Raw genomic sequence first — 17,923 nt, 5'->3', positions numbered from 1 at the left:
ATAGTTTTTTTCCTCAAAATACATACACAAACATGCATTTTAGGATATAATATGTTTAGAAATGTTTACTTTGAGAGGAAAAAGGCATTTGAATATAGCTTTCTTTGTGATTTTTAAAAAAACCACATATTTCTTATTGAAAAACATTTATAAACTAATGGAAAATATTTTAAAATCTGTAAGATTAATATGGAAATGGGACAGAACAGACTTATGAAAAAAACTGACTCAGGTGATGTCAGGGAACTGACATCGGAGCTAGAGGCGGAGGGAAGGCTCTCCAATGATGCTGGAGAAGGGCCCAGCAGGGAGAGAGGCAGCTCAGCAGATGGGGAAGCAATTCAGCGCAACACCAGGAATAAAGAGGGGCAGATGGGGGAATCGGCGAGAGGGCTCCCAGACTCTTCACCGGACACCAGCGGGGAGAGCACGGGTCCTCCGCTACCCATGCCCTCCCTGCGCAGAAGACCTCCGCGCAGGGAGAGTAGGAGGAGACTGGGTGTCAAACAACTTTTATGTTGGAAAAGGTTTAAGAAACGCCCACTGACGGATTCTGCTAGCGACTGAGGCAGCCACGAAGTGAAGGGCTGTCCAGATTGAAAGGTTTAACAAGGCAACAAAACCAGGAGAGGCGGCAACTTACGCACGAGCAACCCATACTCTTTACAGCAATCCGTCAGTCCCTGACGTCGCTCGTGCACGGCGACAGGCAGGCAGCATCATGAGCAAAACCGGAGAAGCTGGCGCCACGGAGGGAGCAGCTGGAGTGCAAAATCTGGTGGAGAGGAACCGAGATTTGGAGCAGCATGTGGCTCTGCTGACGGCGCGGCTGGACGAAAGGCGGGCTCAGGATGCTCAGGTCAGACCCACCCCCGTAGCAAGGAAGGTACCGGGACTGGTACACAAGTTTGGAGGGAAACCCCAGGACTACAGTGCGTTCCGAACGGAAATAGAGTACGCGTTAGAACTGCAACAGAATGATTTTGCAGACGATGGGGAGAGGGTTGCCTATATTGTCGGACATCTGCAGGATGGGGCCAGAGAATGGATCAGGCCCCTAATGGCAACGCAGAATGCTGCCTTGAAAGACCTGAGGAAATTCTTCCAGGCGATGGATGCGATGTATTCCAGTGATGTACAGCAAAGTGTGACTCGGCGGGAACTGATGGGCTGCAAACAGGGGAACCAGTCAGTTAGAGACTACTGGTCACGCTTTGCCATGTTAGTCCACCGGCTCGGGTGGGATTTGGACTCTGAACCCATTCAAATGCTGTTCGAGGAGGGGTTGTCCCCAACGGTGAAGGACGAGCTTTCCCGCGCACCCCGCCCGCAGTCGATGGATCAGCTGACCAAGGCTGTGCTTGCAATTGGTGTAAGGCAGGAAGCGCGGGCCCAGGAGAAGCGGGAAGGGAGAGAGCAACGTTACCATGACTACCGCATTCCTGAAATACCAAGGCAGCCTTCCCCGCCGGCGGAGCCAATGGAAATAGATGGAGCGCGCGCGGGGGAGATTTCAAACTCCAGTGAAGGTCGCAAGAGGGAGGGAAAGGATGGGAAAACCACCAAGAAGTGTTTTCTCTGCCAGCAACCAGGACATTTTGCCAGGGTCTGCCCGCAAAGAAAGGCCTGGCATGGGATGGTGGGATCTGCAGGGGGTGAGGAGGAGATGGTAAAGGAGCAGGGAAACGCCAAAGCTTGGCTGCCACTCAGCAGGCACAGCAGCCAGGCCAGCAACCAATAGAAGTGCCCCGACCAGACCCCCCCAGGGCGGCTATAGCCATAGAAGTGGTGCTAGAACTCCCAAATGGGCACCCAGTCAAGGTGAAAGGGCTGTTGGATTCAGGCAGTTCCTGCAATTTCTTCAGCAAGGACTTTGCACTAGAGCACCAGCTCCACCTGCTGCCCCTGGATTTCCCCTTGCAAGTAACCACCATTGATGGCAGGGAGCTTCTGGGAGGGGAAGTGACGCACCAGACCCCACCAATGAGAATGAGGGTTTCCAGGCACATGGAGACCATCGCCTTTCACGTAGCCTCATTGGCAGGGCCCCCAATAATATTAGGGATGAGCTGGCTAGCACAACATGACCCAGTGGTGGCATGGCATCAGAGAACGGTCACCTTTGGGTCCGCTTACTGCTTGGAACACTGTCTAGGGGGGGAAACCCCAAGAATGACCGTGGCCAGGGTGGCTGGGATAGCTGTGGAGCCGAAAGGGGAGGTGCCACCACAATATGCTGACCTGCAGGAGGTCTTCAGCGAGAAGGAGGCAGATAGACTACCCCCACATAGGCCCTTTGACTGCCAAATCAACTTGCTCCCTGGGGCGCAGCTAACGGTGGGTAAACTGTATGCCATGTCGGACAGGGAGATGAAGGAGCTGCAGGAATTTATTGACAAGAACCTGAAAAGAGGCTTCATAAGAGAATCAAAAGCGGTAGGGGGCAGTCCAGTGTTCTTTGTGGACAAAAAGGACACTAATCAACCCAGGCTCGTTGTGGACTATAGGGGGGTCAATTTGGTATCGGGAACCAGTGACCTTCCCAATGCCCAGGATTGACGACATTTTAACACGGGTGAGGCAGGGGAAATTTTTTACCAAGCTTGATCTCAGGGGGGCATACAACTTGATTAGGATGAGGGAGGGGGACGAATGGAAGACCACAATGTTCACACCCCTGGGGGCCTTTGAGTACCTAGTTATGCCTTTTGGATTACAGTCGGGCTCCGCCTGTTTTCAAGCTTTCATGCACCACGTGTTGGGGTCCCTGCTGTACAAGAACTGCGTAGCCTTCTTGGACGACGTCTTAATCTATTCGGACAATGAGGAGCAACATGTCAGAGACGTCAGGGAAGTGCTAAAACGACTGCAGAAGCACCAGTTGTGGGTCAAGCTGGAAAAATGTAAGTTTCACGCCAGAGAAGTCGAGTTTCTGGGGTACAAGTTGTCAGACAAAGGCTTAGCGATGGACCCAAGCAAGGTGCAGGCAGTGCTGGAGTGGAAGACGCCCAAAACCCGGAAAGACGTGCAGAGGTTCCTAGGGTTCAGCAACTTCTACAGGAAGTTCATCAAGAACTTCGCCCACTTGACAGCACCCATCACAGATTGTCTCAGTAGCAAAAGGAAGTTCGTCTGGACAGAGGAGGCCCAGCAGTCCTTTGAAAAACTGAAAAGGGCGTTCGCATCGGAAGAGCAGCTCCTGCACGTGGATCTGGAGAAACCCATGAGGCTAGAGACCGACGCGTCCGACAGAGCCATTGGGGCGGTTCTTTTGCAGCCAGGGAGGAGCAAGCAGGAATGGAGACCGTGTGCCTTTTTCTCGAGAAAGCTAAACAAGTCGGAGCAAAATTATACTGTGTATGACCGCGAACTGCTTGCGATCTATGCGGCGTTTCGTCGATGGCGACATCTACTAATAGGGGCGCAGCACAAGATCCAGGTTTGTACAGATCACAAGAACTTGGAATACTGGAGGACCGCACGAGTGCTCAACCAGAGACAGATTCGATGGGCACAGGAGTTCTCCAAGTTTTCCTTCGAAATCCGATACGTGCCAGGAGAGGAAAACGTGAGAGCGGATGCTCTCTCCCGGAAGCCGGAGTACTTGGAAGGAGAGGGGCCGCCGGAGATACGACACGTGATCCCCAAGGACCGATGGGTGTGTGGGGGAACCTTGGTGGGGCAACGAGAACTGGCTGGACTTACTAGAAATGACGTGTTCGCACAAACTAAAATCCGGGAACTCCGAGACGGTAGAGAAACCCAAGGAGGGTTTGAGGAGAAGGAAGGGGTGCTGTACTATAAGGGGGCGCTGTATGTACCGGGGGAGGCTCTACGGGGGAAGGTACTCAAACAACTCCACGACAACCCCACAGCTGGGCACTTTGGACAGCACAAAACCATGATCTCGTCACCAGGCAGTTCTGGTGGCCCAGTGTGAGGGAGGATGTACGGGAATATGTACGGGGGTGCGACCGCTGCCAAAGGGCAAAGGGGGAGCGGGCTGCCCCCGCAGGATTACTGGAACCCTTACCCACGCTGGGAAAACCCTGGGAGGTGGTATCCATTGATTTTATGACCGATTTGCCCAAATCCCAGGGGAAGACAGCGGTCATGGTAGTGGTCGATCTACTAACCAAAATGTGCCATTTTATAGCTTGCGCACATGCGGTCACGGCAGAGGAAACAGCCAGGTTGTTTGTAGACCACATCTTCAGGTTGCATGGGGCTCCTTCGAGGGTTATCTCCAACTGCGGGAAACAATTTACTTCCCGTTTCTGGAGGAAGCTCATGAGCTTGCTGCAGGTCGAAGTGGGCTTCTCAATGGCGAGACACCCGGAAACCAACGGGCAAGCAGAAAGAGTGAACAGTATACTCCAGCAATACCTACGCTGCTACGTCAACGAGAGGCAGAACGACTGGGTAGAGAAACTAGCGCTGGCTGAATTTGCGTACAATAACGCTGAACATGTGTCAACGGGAATGAGCCCGTTCCTGGCCAATTATGGGTGTCACCCCAGGGCCTTCCCGGGGAGTGGGGAGGAAGGTTGGAGCGTACCAGCGGCAGAGCAGTTTGTGGAAGAAATGGAAGCCCTGCACCAGCAACTTAAGATGAACTTGGAGCGGGCCAAGGAAATTTACAAGAGGCAGGCAGACGAGCGCCGTAGGGAAGGGGAGACCATAAGGGTGGGAGATCGGGTGTGGTTGTCAACCCAAGGGTTACCTTTTAAGGGGGGGTGCAAGAAGTTGCAGCCCAGGCGGCTGGGACCGTTTGAGGTAACACAGCAGGTGAACCCCGTGGCATTCAAGCTCAAATTGCCAGACAGCATGAAGATACACCCGGTGTTCCATAGGTCCCTACTCTCACCGTACAGGGAAGGACGGGGGTTCCCGGGGCGAGAGGGGGAAGTCACCACACACCCGCAGGTAGAAGAGAGGGAGCACCGCAATTTGGCCACGGAAATACTTGATTCAAGGTGGCGAGGGCGCCAGGTGGTGGCCTCGGAGGGAGAACCCGGGTCGGAAAACACGTGGGTTCCCGCGGAGGCAATCACTGATGGGTATCTGGTGGAGGAATTTCACCGCCTGTTCCCGGACAAACCCAAACAACTAGCAAGATTCTGGGAGGAGCAATTTGGAACCACAGACGATGAAGAGGATTTTGTGGGTTTTTCTGCCTCCGAAGGGGAGGGAGAAGAGGCTTCGGAGGAAGAATCAGACTGGGAGGCCCACCCCGCGGGAAGGGATCAGAACGGGTGGGAAGCGGGTTTTGAATCCTCAGAGGATGACGACAGCTCCTTCCGGGGGTTCCCCGCATCGTCGGCTGAAGAAAGGGACGAAGTTGGATCAACAGGTTGGGCTGGGGGTGGAGGGGGTCCTGGGGGGGAGTTGGATGTCAGGGAACTGACATCGGAGCTAGAGGCGGAGGGAAGGCTCTCAAATGATGCTGGAGAAGGGCCCAGCAGGGAGAGAGGCAGCTCAGCAGATGGGGAAGCAATTCAGCGCAACACCAGGAATAAAGAGGGGCAGATGGGGGAATCGGCAAGAGGGCTCCCAGACTCTTCACCAGACACCAGCGGGGAGAGCACGGGTCCTCCGCTACCCACGCCCTCCCTGCGCAGAAGACTTCCGCGCAGAGAGAGTAGGAGGAGACTGGGTGTCAAACAACTTTTATGTTGGAAAAGATTTAAGAAACACCCACTGACGGATTCTGCTAGCGACTGAGGCAGCCACGAAGTGAAGGGCTGTCCAGACTGAAAGGTTTAACAAGGCAACAAAGCCAGGAGAGGCGGCAACTTACTCATGAGCAACCCATACTCTTTACAGGTGAGGAACAGCCTGATCTAGTTCTCCCTCCCCGGAGATAGCTTGAAAACTGGGCTATCCTAACTTGGGTTGCAGGAGCTGAACATAGAAGCCCCCACAATTGCTACTCCCCACTATCACAATAAAGATTATGTACATTATATAGACAGCAGGCCCAGTGGATAAAACCTATCTGCCATTTCATTCCCATATGCTGCTGCTGGACAAAATGCAAAGAGCTTGTGGCCGCTTTCCCATCTAACGTCCATTGTAAATCATTAAAAGCATATGCCATAGCTTGGCCAGGGTGGGGTGGGGGGTGCTGAAAAAGAAAGAAAGAGTCAAACAGCCCCATTGCTGATCTGTTAAGTAGTGAGCTGGAAAGGAATAAGAAAAGCAACAGAAGCCTCCCCCTCTGAGAGCAGGACTCTCTCTATTGATTTTCGCATCTAGTGTATCCGTCTTCAGAGGCCAAGAAGAGTGGGATCCCTCCAGGCTCCGTCCCATTCTCATTTTATTCCAGAACACCAGCAATCAGAACTAATGATGGGCAATTTAGCTTTGGTATGCACATCTCTCGCCAGCTTGCATCTCGTCTTCTTTGTGTGTGTGTGTGTGTGTGTGTGTGTGTGTGTGTGATTTCCTATTCCAAAGCTGAACACAACCCTACTAAAGGGAGAGGGGGATTTTCACTCCCAAGCAGGTGCGCAGCCTGGGAGACATTTTGGACTCACAGCTGTCCATGGAAATGCATGTTAATTCTGTGTCTAGGGCGGCTGTCTACCAGCTCCACCTGCCTGCTCACTGTCTCGCCAGAGTGGTGCATGCTCTGGTTATCTCCCGTTTGGATTACTGCAATGCGCTCTACATGGGGCTACCTTTGAAGGTGACTCAGAAACTACAACTAATCCAGAATGCGACAGCTAGACTGGTGACTGGGAGTGGCTGCCGGGACCATATAACACTGGTCTTGAAAGGCCTCCCTTGGCTCCCAGACATTTCCGAGCACAATTCAAAGTGTTGGTGCTAACCTTTAAAGCCCTAAACGGTCTCAGCCTAGTATACCTGAAGGAGCGTCTCCACCCCCATTGTTCAGCACGAACTCTGAGGTCCAGCGCCAAGGGCCTTCTGGTGGTTCTCTCCCTGCGAGAAGTGAAGCTACAGGGAAGCAGGCAGAGGGCCTTCCCGGTAATCACGCCCACCCTGTGGAACACCCTCTCATCAGATGTCAAGGAAATAAAGAACTATCTGACTTATAGAAGACATCTGAGGGCAGCCCTGTTTAGGGAAGTTTTTAATGTTTTATGTTTTACTGTGTTTGGTGTTTTAATTTGCTAGAAGCCTCCAAGAATGTGTGGGACAACCCAGTCAGATGAACAGTACAGTAATAATAATAGTAATAGTAATAATAATAGCTTTTCCCAGGGAATTTTACTGCTGAATCAGAGCAAACAGCAATCTGTGAAAAACCCGATTGCCATTTGCTCCAATTCAGTGATAAAATACTCAGAGAAAGTACTGGGACAAAAAACCAAACCTGCTTGGACATGGAATTTTAAAGCCCAGACCTGTGCCTAGAAAGTCAGCGCAAAAGGAAGTCTGGATGAGTCCTAAGATGAGAAAAAAGTCTCTTGTAATTGAGCTACATGAAAATAGGGTCTAGGTCACTATGCTCCTCCCAAACCCCACCATTCCTGTTTCTGGAGATACCTGCATATCTTCTGGAGATAGTAGCATACCTGGCACACCTAGCTGTAGTGCCTAGTTACAGAAGTGATGGCTGGAAGTGCAGACAGAGCCTCGTTATCTGAATTACGCCGGCTAAATATTTGCTTTGGACTCTGAGCTTTGTTGTCATTATTTGTAATAGGTGTGGAACCATTTCGTTACACTGCAGTCCATGTTACCCAGAAGTGTTCTCACTTGTTCCGCTGAAGGTTTTAATGATTCCCTCCTCCCGGACTTCTATGTGCAACATAGAGGCTGTTTCTAACAAAGAGGTTTCTTTCACAATATAAGAAGTCTCTGAAAGCTTATTTCAGAACTTTCAGCAATGTGAACAGAGCAATTTATTTTGGTTATAGTGAGAGTGAATCACCACCCTTTTTACTGAGTAGCTGCATGGGAATATTCCAAGGAAAGCTGGACTTGAAGGAACATTTGGCTTAGATAAGTGAGCAAGACATATTGCAAGTTGCTGTTGGCATCTGTCTGCCTCGAGAGACAATGGAGTGCACCTCCAGGGGTAAAGTATTAGTGGAAATAAAATTACAATGGTTTTTTGAAAAAGATACAGCATATATTGTCTCTGTATTTGGAGACGGGCTGCAGCCCAGTGGAAGAGAACATGGAAGAAGCCTCTGGTTCAGTCTGTACCATCTCCAGGTAGAACTGGAAATGATTTCAGTCAGAAACCCAGGAGAGCTGCTACCATTCTGTATAACTAACTGAGTTAGGTAGCCTGATGGTCTGACACCTGCCTTTCCATCTCACAGTGATATGATAAGAGGCAGCTAACATAACTAAAAAACACATCCTATAATATAATGAATGGAAAACAAAAATATAGTCAGAATAGCAGCAAAAGTACAAAAAAACCCAACAACCCTACAAAACAATTCATGGTGGCAGGGGGTGTGGAGTCAAGAAAATCACACAAAAATTCATCAAAAGTCTTAGAACAGAAATGGAGAAAAAAATGGATTTTCTGGGCCAGGGAGCTTCAAATCTTGAGCACTGTAACAAGGGGGGGGGGGAGGCCCTTTCTTCTTGTACTAGTCAATTTTACATCAGACTGTACAACTGTACAAAAAAAGACCTCACTGAACGTATTGGAAAGGTAAACTATTTAGGCTTCAAAAGGTTATGACTGGCACTCTGAGGCCACAAGCAAGCAGGTACGCAGTGTCTTTGGTAGGAAAAATGAGACCGGCTCCATTAAGAGTCTTGCAGCTGCTCTTGGAACTGGCTGAAGTACAGTATCTAGTTCCATGATTATGGTGGTTCAACACCGATGCCCAGAAAACCAATCTCCAAATAATGATTTGGAGACTGAAGATGCAGCAGGTATCCCCATCGCATCCACCTTCTCCTGCCCCATTTTCTGCTCCCAGGATTCCCCTCTCCTTTCTGTGTTATGTGACAACTACTGTTTCCTGTGACACCCCAGCTGGGCAAACTGTGATTTGCTTCCAGCCCATTCTTCAAATCAGTGGTTCAAAGTCGGTCTGGCAAACCAGTTTCACGGAAATTCTGTTTGCAGTTCCCTTTAGGTCTCATGGCAACGTGTGGCTGAAGGAAACCCAGAAAGAAAGACGGAATCTGCCCATAATAGGGGAGGACAAGGAGGGAGTGTGTAAGCCTGCAGCACTTAAAAAATGTTCAGGCATTTGTATGAATGTGTGAAGGGTTAGGCAAGGGACGGAAGCAGGTTCGCCAGGTGCCGTAGCTGCCCCTCAGATTTCCATGCAATAGGTGCAAAGGTCTGATTGGACACTCTCAGAAACCTTCCCCCAAGCAGAATAACCCTGGTTTAGCAGGGTTTCCAATCAGAGGGACAAGGTCTAGGCACATGCCATCAAGCATACTATAAAAACACATTCAACCTTTGCCAATATCACGTGACAAACTAATGAGAAGCTGGCATGTCTGAGGAGATAAGGGGGGCATGACTTGTGTGTGTGCACCCTTGCCTGCCATAGCTTCATGCATTCACACAATCACAGTCTACATATGTCTTCTTGCACTGAAATTTTCCATCACTAACTTTCTTTTGTCGTGTCACTCACAAGTCTTTTTCCAGTTCTCTCAACATAACTGCTGGCTCCCTTTCTCAATTTTTACTCCCAACATCATGGCTTCTTCCTGCGCTGAGTTAATCCTTCACCCTCTCATTTTAAATGCTTCCCCAAAGCTCACCACTGCAAATAACACTTACTTTATCACGGCGTCTTTCCTTCCTGCTTCCCTAATATGTTATTCTCCTTGTTTGGGTTAGACTGCAAAAATTGTTTGGGTTTGAGGCTTACGTATGTTCATAAAGATACATGTCTCTGATGGTCAGTATACAAAAAAATGACATTTTCATAATTAAACACCATTCAGCCTTCAACTCCTAATTCGTATCTGCTTTTCTAAAGTTCATAACTGCCTGTGCATCTCTCTGCGCTATAACAGAGGAATGACTATGCAGTTATGAACTGTGGAAGGAGAGATATAAATTAGGAGTTGAGGCATTTCCACATATGATATGTGCACAAACATATGTTCTCATTTAACTATCTATGTCTTCCCTCTAAGCATCCTGGCAATCATAGCTTTCACACACATTACTTCAACCATCCTTACTGATATTGAAAGATTATAAATATTATGCAAATAAATACTACAAATATAGAACTCATTATATTTATTTTTCATATTTATACTCCACCTCTCTGCTCTAAGTGAAAATACCCAAATCAGGTATATAAGCCGGTAAGATAAACCAGAATCATTGCCCATCAAAGAGGAGGATGTACAGTGAAGGGAATGTCAGCTTGTCTAAAGCCATCTAAAGCGTTTGAGGTGAGATCTGAACATGAACCTCAGCACCGTCTGTGCCACCCTTCCTCCCAGAGCGGTTCATAACACAGTAAAATGCAACCACCACAAACATCCACAACTATGTATCTAAAAACCAAAGGACATAATGCAGCAGACAATGATACTAAAACTGTTGGGCTATGGAATCCATTTATGTCCCCAAAGCCAGCACAAACCGATACATCTTCAGTTGATGCCTAAAAGTGGTCAGTGTGGAGACTAATATACTTCCCTGGGACAGGACTTCCACAATTGGGAAGCTGCCACTGAGGAAGTCCTCAGGACATATCCCAACCATCTTGAAGCTCGGGTTGTCCTGTTGTTCAGGGCTACGTACCTCAGTACCAACACCTGGGTTCTCACTGGCAGCCAACACAAGGCTTTATGTTTGGTGAAATGCCCTTTTGCAGCCTCAAACTTGCAGCAGCATAGGAAGCTATCTTATTCTGAGTCTGTCCTACACTGACTGGCAGCTCATTTCTTGGGTGGCTGCTGTTGTTCTGTCTACATGCTGGGGATTTGATGTGGGAGCTTAAACATGCAAGGCACATGACCTACCATAGAGCTGTGGCCCTTCCCCATTCTGTGCCCCAGTGATTTTCTGCAATGGGGACTTTTTGGGTCCTTACGTTTCCGTGTGCTGCTCTGGTTCGCCAGAAGCGGCTTAGTCATGCTGGCCACATGACCTGGAAGCTGTCTGTGGACAAACATCGGCTCCCTTGACCAGTAAAGCAAGATGAGTGCCACAAACCCAGAGTCATCCGTGACTGGACCTAACGGTCAGGGGTCCCTTTACACTTTACCTTACCCTTTCTAAACAACACCAACTCTGAACTTACTACAAGAACAAAAATGCAAAAACATGCTGTGGTACATTCTGAGAGATGCCAAAACATATACTCACCTGACACAAAAGTACAAAACAACCGGTCCCGACTTTTTGGGGAAGTCATGTTCCAGCACCCTGCGGTCCAGCTGAAGCCAGTTCAGATGGCCCCTGATGAAGGTAAGAGACAAAGGGATGGAAGTGAAACAAGAGGTTTCTTCCTCCTGCCTATTTTGACTGAGACTGTAGATATAACAATGCAGCTGAGAAAGCGGCTTCTCTTACTTACTGTATTTGAGGAATACATACAACATTGCTGTGGGGATGGTAGGGCTGTCACTTTAGGCTTAAATGTTTAACATGTGAAGCTCACCTTGTCAGAGTGAGGACTGGAGATGTACAATGCAAAGAGGCAGAACCAAAGAGATAAGCGCTTTTGCCCTTTATTGCAGCCTTGCCACCCTTGGCATGACTATATAATGGAAAGTCTGTCAGGCCTTCCATAAAAGTTGCTACTGCTAGGAGTTTATACAAGGTCTGTACTATTTCACTGCAGGCTAAAACATAGCCAAACAATGTCTCAGATATTTTATTTGCCACCCAGTATGTCTGAAACGGCCTTGCAAATAGAGCCTGCTAGGCTGCCTTTCAAGACCTTTCAAAAACACAGCTGCTGCTTCTCTCTCTCTCTCTCTCTCTCTCTCTCTCTCTCTCTCTCTCTCTCTCACACACACACACACACACACACACACACACACACTGTAGTTGCCGGTACTTCATGCTGCTCTCAGTTTGCTTTACACCATTTTCCCTTGTAAAGACTCATGGGTTCTGCGCACCCAGTTCCAACCTGAGGCAGAAGTTGGGGAGTCTCAGAGGGTGGTGGCTTTTGGTCTCCTTACAGAGGCATCTTTGCATTGAGCCTTCCCACCATCTTTTCTGTTCACAGAGTGTCCCGATAACTAGCAAAAGCTGCTGACCAAACAGCATAGTGGGACAAAAGCAGCAAGTGAGAATGCCACATACAACAATGCCTCTCTCACACCACTGACTCCAGCCCAATTTATTCTCTTGCATTTATACCTCATGGCATTTACTGGGTGGAAAGACTATTCCTTTGCATATTTTCTGTATTGCAAATGAAGGACAATTAACTCTTTCTAGTCCATGGATCATGGGGAGCCTTCTCATTGCCAGGCTATTAACAACACACAATCATGGAAACAAAGAAGTTCTGGTGGGGAGATCCCATCAGTGCAATGGATACGTTTGGGACAGCTCTTCTGGCCAAGCGGCAGGGAAGAGTATGACTGTGCCCCCACCAGGCCCCTTTGGTTGCAACCCTCGCTCTTGGGTTTCTGAGTTGAGAGGTTTTTGTTGTCACCTCTGTCTGCCATCATGAAACATGCTGCATTTTAACTCTCTTGCAGCATATACAGTATGCATTTTCTCTTCTTATGATTACGGGGTAGTTCTTTTAATTTCTGCGGCAGACTTAACTTCAAAAACACCACCAACATATTCACAAGTACCTCCTGCAGAAGTGCACAGGAACATGGCCAATTTGTTCTTACATATCTGGGCACATCTGTGGCACAGACACACTCTTACTTTAACAGAAAGTGGGATATTAAACATTATCCATATGCAACCCCAACTCACCGCAAATAAATATGGTAGTCTATATGTGTTTTACTGTGCAGTTCTATGTATAACTGTAAAGGTTACTTCACTTTGAAAGGTGTTGTTAATATTGCCCGTACCGAAAAGGAGAGTGACATGCTCCTTGCCAAATGTTAAAAAATGGCAACATTTGCCTTAATTACAAGTTCACCAACGGTTGTGATCTAGTCCTGAAAGTCCACTGATAGCATAGTCTATGATAACTTTGAACCAGGTTAACACCCATGTATACCAGGAACTCTCTGAAGACCACTGAGAAGGAGAATGGCTCTATGAAGAGCAGCCCAGGCCTCTGAGAGAGAAGCCTCACTGGGGTCCCATGCAGCCCCTCCAAGGTTATTTGTTTTCCTTGAGACGCTCACTGCAGAAGCCACAGAATACAGAGGATGCTCAATGGTGCCACACAATAGACAACATCCTTTCTTTAGATGGTGATGAGGGGTGGCGTTTGGGCAGTCATTAGGCCCTCCCAGGCCTCATCCCAGCCCTGCTACCTCAGCTCTGGGGAGCATATGGACCTCCAGATGTTGTGCTCCAACTCCTCTCAGCCCTAGCCAGCCCAGCATGGTCAATAGTGAAAGATGATAGAGGTGGTAGCCTAGCAAACTTTGGAGAGGCTACATGTTCCTCATCCCTGCGCTACTGACTGACTGACTCTGTTTCCAGTGCCAGGTGGCCGGCTGCTGCAACTCATGCCCAGCAGGCTCTGCATAATGACCTGGCAAGCCGGGACAAAGCATGATACTACACAACCTAAATTTGCAGAGGAGCAGAATTTCCCTCCCCCACAACCTGCTGCATACTTCTTTTGGATATAGCCTGACCCTAAAGTTAATACTATGAAATATTTCTAAGATCTTTCAAACATGAACATTCTTCTTTTCACTTTTATAGCATGGCAATCTCATTCTGGTCACGCAGTATGAAGTAATGACCCGATATCACCAAAAGGAGCTATTAAGTCACCAACACAAAGGTTGTTCCCATTGATTTTCCATTCAGGTTGTCATGAGGAAGCACAACTAATGAATGGAAATCCCCAGTGCAAATCATTTATAAATAAATTACACCTGTAGAGATTTTCCTCTGGAGTCAAAGAATTACTTTCATACGACATAGTTTAGGGCTGCTCTCACAAGCCTTCCCCTTTGTTTAAACACTCAACCTATACCAGTAAAAGTGGGTTTTTTCTAGGTTCTCAATGGGTTCAGATTTGTTTTTTAAATAAAAACTAGTTGGTGGACCCAATGTTATTTTTCTAGCAAACGAGGTGCCAGAACTCACCATGAATGTCTCTCTTGTCCTTTATAACAGCAATGGCGCCCACCTGAGAGGTGCTGGAACTGAGTTCTGGCAAGTCCCAGCTGAAAAAAAGGCCTGGGTGGACTGTTGATTTATATTTTAATTAAAAATACCACAGTATTTTGACAGAGAGGTCCTTTGAGCATTTTTCATTGATAGCAATTTTGCTTCTGGAGGTAGCCTTTTCTGGAGAGCTGCACTCCTTCTGAGGGAGCAGCGGTGCCCCGAGGGGTGCTCCTGGAAATATCTTTGCCCACAGAGACCCAAGTGGCCTCCACAGCAAAGGCCCCATCACCAGCTGGACAGATGTGACTTGTCTACTGCAAGTCATGTGTTGGTAACCTCATGTTTATCTTACTGTAGTGCAAAGCTTTCTATACAGCTGACCCAGAGGCTTCAGCACTGCTGGTGAATGATGCCCCTTATCCAACACATATCCTGCCAGGGCAACCAGTCCTAAGGAATTGGCACTTGTACGTGGGTGGCGCTGTGGGTTAAACCACAGAGCCTAGGACTTGGCGATCAGAAGGTCGGCGGTTCAAATCCCCACGACGGGGTGAGCTCCCATTGCTCGGTCCCTGCTCCTGCCAACCTAGCAGTTCGAAAGCATGTCAAAGTACAAGTAGATAAATAGGAACCGCTCTGGCAGGAAGGTAAACGGTGTTTCCGTGTGCTGCTCTGGTTCGCCAGAAGCAGCTTTGTCATGCTGGCCACATGACCCGGAAGCTGTACGCCAGCTCCCTTGACCAGTAAAGCGAGATGAGAGCCGCAACCCCAGAGTCGGTCACGACTGGACCTAATGGTCAGGGGTCCCTTTACCTTTTTACCTATTAATCATTGGGTCCATTTTAAGGCCTTGCTACTTACGGAAGCTGCCCAGAGTGGCTGGGGCAACCCAGTCACAAGGGCAGCAAATGATAGCTAGATAGCCAAATGATAGATAGATAGATAGATAGATAGATAGATAGATGGTAGTATTAAACTGTGGACCATGTGACTTGAAAGACCATCTTCCCCTCCACTGCCTGGTAAAGACATTAAGATGAACAAATGGAACCCAGTTACTCTTGCTGCAACCTGAGGATTATTGACTTATGGTAACATGCAGATGGGCCTTTTCACCGATAGCACCACTGTGGTGCAATGCTCTCCCTGATAAAATATGAGAGGCCCTATCACGATTGGAATTCCGGCAGGGTTTTTAAGAGGCATCTATTTACATAGGTATTCCTTTGATCTCTTAACCTCAACCTGAACCCCCTAGTTTAATTGTTTTAGTTGCTGTTATAACTGTTTTCATTTTGGGGTTGTTTTAATGGGCTTGTTCATTGTGTATTTTAATTATATTTGTTTATATTTTTGTAATTGGTTTTGTAGTTATAAACCACTTAGAAGCCAATTTGACCACTTCCCAGCCCACAGCTCCTAAAAGAGTTTCTCCATACAAAAAATATATGTAAAGTTCTTTCTTGATGCCACAGTGCAATCAATGCCAGCAATGCTGGAGCTGTTCTTGGTGGACTTTACCTGAGAAGACTGTGTGATATTTTACCATGGAGATAAATTGGTTAAACATTTTGAAGACACTAATTGAATATTGATTATTTTCCAGCATCTCCTGGGCTCCTTTTGTTCTAGTCACTGCATGATAAATGGTTAACTAGATCAGACTCTGTCCACTTAAGAACCTTACATTCTAAAGCTTTACAGTTCCATGTAAAAAACAGATGGAAACAGGAACCAGATTTCCATTTTTCTTGACGCAACAATTTGTATTTCAGTTTCACCTGGCAGTCCATTGGGTGCACATGATTACAACTTCTACAATTTCATCATTTATCCACATGCTTGCAGTAAAATTTAAATGAACACAGGACTTCAATAAATTGTGTCAGGTTTCTATACCTCATGGTTGCAGGGACACTTTGAACAGTGTCTATAGAAATCAGAAATCAGACTTGCTGTAAGATAGCAAGGGGCTGATCAGGGACCAACAACAAGGTTGGCAGAAGTCTTCAGGTGATGGAGCTGCTCTTGTCCTAGTAGGTGGGGCTACCTGCCCTTCTCTCCTTATTATTATTATTTATTGAATTTATATACCACCCTATACACGGGGGTCACAGGGGAGTTCACAGAATAAAATCAAGATATAAAACCACAAAATACCTAATACAAATAAAAACAACAACCCAATAGCGCCCCCAAAAAAACACATTTTAAAAGGGCATAGGATATAAATCGGATCAACCAAAAGCCTGGTTAAAAAGGAATGTTTTTGCCTGGCACCTAAAGGTATATGATGAAGGCACCAGGCAAACTTCCCTGGGAACAGCATTCCACAGACGGGGAGCCACTACAGAGAAGGTCCGTTCTCATGTTGTTACCCTCCAGACCTTGCAAGGAAGAGGCACACAGAGGATGGTCTCAGAGGATGATCTCAGGGTAGGTTCATATGGAAAGAGGTGGTCCTTGAGGTATTGCGGTCCTGAGCAATTTAAGACCTTATAGGCCAAAACCAGCACTTTGAATTGGGCCCGGAAACTAATTGGTAGCCAGTGCAGTTGGACCAGGATCGGTGTAATATGCTCAAACCGTCTTACTCTGGTGAGCAACCTGACCACTGAATTCTGCACCAGCAGAAGTTTCGAACCCTCTTCAGAGGCAGCCCTATGTATAACACATTGCAGTAATCTAACCTTGAGGTTACCAGAGCATGGACAACAGTAGTTAGGCTATCCCTGTCCAGATAGGGGCGTAGTTGGGCCACCAGCTGAAGTTGATGGAAGGCACTCCGGGCCACCGAGGCCACCTGAGCCTCAAGCAACAGCAAAGGATCCAGGAGGACCCCCAAGCTACGAACCTGCTCCTTCAGGGGAAGTGTAACTCCAACAAGAGCAGGTGACCTCTCACCCATCTGGTCTAGGGAACCATCGACTAACAGTGCCTCAGTCTTATCTGGATTGAACTTCAGTCTGTTGGCTCTTATCCACTACCGAGGCAAGTTACTGGTCCAGCACTTCCACTGCCTCACTTGCAGATGTAAAGGAGAAATAGAGCTGAGTGTCATCAGCATACTGCTGACAACGAACTCTGAACCTCCGGATAAACCCACCCAGTGGTTTCATGTAGATGTTAAACAACGGGATATAGGACTGAGCCCTGCGGAACCTCATATTGAAGGTCTTGCCCATTTCTTCCAAGAATTAGGAACCTTTGTGCTCTGATCCTGAAACACTTACGTCTCATCTGTGAAGGCAATCCCGAAGTATTCCTTCTCTTTCAGGTTGAAATGAGATGCCACCAGGTCTAGCAGCTCCTTGGCCAAAAGCTTTGGCTGCAAAGAAAAGAAAAACACATGCTCAGCTAGAATGCATTAGGTTGGAAAGATACAAACAAAGGAAAGATACAGAAGATGCAAACAGGAGGAAGCTTATTGTGTCTCTTGAAAGAGTTCAGTGATGACTTCAAAAGCCACGTGCACAGTGACAACATGCAGCTAGAGCTCCTGACGAAGGCCAGCTGAGCCAGGCTCCATACAAATTCAGATATTGCAGCATTGTGCTCTGCACCTGGCAATGCCTGGTAGCTACAGCTCTGCTGCAATCCACATCCTTCTGTAAATAACCAATTATGTTGCACAGGCAGAAGGACTGGCACCAGCATTTAAGCTTGCATATACACACAGCTCCCTAAGTGGAGTGCATGTGCTTGGACTACAGGCTC

General features: G+C 47.8%; 1 protein-coding gene across 10 annotated transcripts in view; it reads right to left on the bottom strand.

Annotated features, from left to right (window-relative positions):
- Positions 1–17,923, bottom strand: part of FRMD4A (FERM domain containing 4A) — a 411,715-nt gene that overhangs the window by 102,953 nt on the left and 290,839 nt on the right. For all 10 annotated transcript variants that reach the window (XM_081023499.1, XM_081023500.1, XM_081023502.1 and 7 more), the window contains 2 exons: positions 17,440–17,534; positions 11,294–11,386 (listed from right to left, as the gene is read on the bottom strand). In XM_081023499.1, the coding sequence (XP_080879625.1) occupies positions 11,294–11,386; positions 17,440–17,534 (188 nt within the window). The remainder of the gene's footprint in view (positions 1–11,293; positions 11,387–17,439; positions 17,535–17,923) is intronic.

This window comes from Podarcis pityusensis (assembly GCF_964106645.2).
Source record: "Podarcis pityusensis genome assembly, chromosome: 10".
Classification (NCBI taxonomy): domain Eukaryota; kingdom Metazoa; phylum Chordata; class Lepidosauria; order Squamata; family Lacertidae; genus Podarcis; species Podarcis pityusensis.
Note: the sequence above shows the minus strand (reverse complement) of the source record. Positions and strands in the feature narration are given on the sequence as shown.